This window comes from Mus caroli, chromosome 1, assembly GCF_900094665.2.
Source record: "Mus caroli chromosome 1, CAROLI_EIJ_v1.1, whole genome shotgun sequence".
Classification (NCBI taxonomy): domain Eukaryota; kingdom Metazoa; phylum Chordata; class Mammalia; order Rodentia; family Muridae; genus Mus; species Mus caroli.
This window is the reverse complement of record NC_034570.1, coordinates 119,436,083-119,438,426: the sequence shown is the minus strand read 5'-3', so window position 1 is coordinate 119,438,426 and position 2,344 is coordinate 119,436,083. Positions and strand designations below refer to the sequence as shown.

The 2,344-nt window shown below is 41.9% G+C and overlaps 1 protein-coding gene across 1 annotated transcript in view; it reads right to left on the bottom strand.

Moving 5' to 3' along the window:
• The window catches only part of Acmsd (aminocarboxymuconate semialdehyde decarboxylase), a 40,006-nt gene that overhangs the window by 27,885 nt on the left and 9,777 nt on the right, over positions 1–2,344 (bottom strand). The window contains exon 2 of the mRNA XM_021179815.2: positions 1,089–1,133. Within this exon, the coding sequence (XP_021035474.1) occupies positions 1,089–1,133 (45 nt within the window). The remainder of the gene's footprint in view (positions 1–1,088; positions 1,134–2,344) is intronic.

The following is a 2,344-nucleotide window of genomic DNA, read 5'->3' as shown; positions in this document are numbered from 1 at the left end:
TTCTTTCTTTCTTTCTTTCTTTCTTTCTTTCTTTCTTTCTTTCTTTCTTTCTTTCTTTCTTTCTTTCATAGTCTCCCACGGGTCTGAAACTCACAAAATAGGTTGGCTAGGTTGGCCAGTCAGAGGTCCTCAGGGAACCTTCAGTCTCTACCGTCTCAGTGCTGGGATCACAGACATGCATCACTATGTGTGGTTTTTCTTTTTTCTTTTTAACATGGGTACTGAGAAATTGAGCACAGCTCCTCATGATTGCAGGGCAATGCATTTATTGGTGGAATCATGTCCTCAACCTGGATTAATCTTTTCTTAAATGCTTTGGAACATGTTTCTCCTCTCATACAGTTTTAGGAATTTTTTTCTCTACTCAGTCTGGAGATAAAATAAAAATCTGACTGCTTACTGGAGCTCAGGCTTTCTGCCTCCTGCTTTTGATGTTTGGTATTGAAGGGTTGTGCTGTGTGGGTGTGAGCAGCTGAATGCAGATGTAGGTCCTTTCTAGCTGCGTGACTACTGATTCATTGTCTTGCTGACCTGAACCACCAGCTGTGAGATCCAGAGGGTGACCTGTGTGTAGGAAGTGTATCTGTGATATTATGGGACTGGAAAGGAGCTTTGAGAGAGACCTTACTCTGGCTTTCTAGGGAAGCAATATATAGGCAGTGAAAGTAAGTGTGTGTAGCAGTGCAGGTACAGCTGATTCAACATCTTCATCATCTGATTTCTCCTAACAAATCAATTACTTTGTTCCATCTTAATATACATAGTAACCCATAGAGGGTCAAGTCACTTCCCTAGGACAAAGCAGTAAATGCTAAAATTGTTTCCAGGGAAGATATAACAAGATAAAAAAGTTAAAAGAGATTTTGTAGTAGAGACTCAATTCTGCTTTTTATTTCATTGGTGTTGCTGTCTGATGTCACCTCAATTTGCCCTATTATGGTCTTAGAAACTGCATGGCTGCTTCCTTGCCTACTACAAAATTAATGCCAGGGTAAAAGAGTTGATTTCTTGGATGCCCAGCCTATAAGAAGTTAAGCCAGGCATATCATCTCTGGGTCACTCTCAGGTATGTGCTAAGAGAAACTCACCTTGCCTTGCTGTTGGAGCTGCACCCAGCCTCCATAGCCAAACCTCTGCAATGAGGAGGATCACAGTTAGACTTAATCAGTATAGAAGAGGGGCTTGCAGCCAAGCTGCATCTTCCAGGCTCAGGGTCCCAAATTCTGTCCTATCAGGCACCATCTTCTTATCTGTTCCCTTTTCCATACCTGTCCAGTATTTTCATTAAATCAATTTACCTTTAAATTGATAGATTTATAGAGAAAGAAAAACTCCTATATCTGGGTTGGGGATGTAGTTCAGTTGATAGGATGCTTGCCTAGTATGCACAAAGCCCTGGGTTCCCTCCCCAGTACTGAATAAATTGGGCAAGGTGGCACTCAGCTCTAATCCCAGAACCCAGGAGATGGAAGCAGAAGAACCCAGAGTTCAAGGTCATTCTGCCTATACAGTGAGTTTGAGTCTCTGTCTCATTTGAAAGGAGGAGGAGGACACTAGCTTTGTTGTTTGAGATGTTTTCCCTCCTGGTTGAATCCATCTTCCTGTCTCAGTCTCCCGAGTACTTGAGATTACAGGATGTGCTACTTTGCCCAACTGTTAAATGATATTTTAACTTCTTGGGGACTTCATACCTTCATCATGTGCCCAATAGAACTCTCGAGTAATGAAAAAAAAAAAGAAAGAAAAAGAGATCTATTTTCTTAGAATTTTAGTTTAGAGTCAAATTATGGGATGAGGGGCTAGTTCCGCTGGAAATATAAGCCAGAGGACCTGAGATTGAACCTGAAAATTTATGTAAAAGAGCTGGGCACCATGACACACATTTGGAATCCCAGTAGATTAGCCTGAAGCAGCGTTCACCATGGACTTCACCATATCACTGTTGCAAAAAGCTAGACTATAGATTAACCCAAAGCATTTCCCTCCATGGATTCCTGAGCCAAGATCCTATTACTGGTAACTGCAGAGAGTGAGTCCTGATTCTCCAGAAACAATTTAGCTTTGTTCCCACAAATCTGTTTTCTTTCCACCTCAGATGGTCTGTTTTAAAAATGCATGTATGAAGCCTGTTGGTAGTGGTGCAGGCCTTTAATCCAAGCTCTCAGGAGGCAGAGGCAGGTGGATTTCTGAGTTGGAGGCCAGCCTGGTTTACAGAATGAGTTCCAGGATATCCAGAGCTACATAGAATTAACATGTAGAAGAATGCGAATCGATCCATTCCTATCTCCTTGTACTAAGGTCAAGTCTAAGTGGATCAAGGAACTTCACATAAAACCAGAGACAC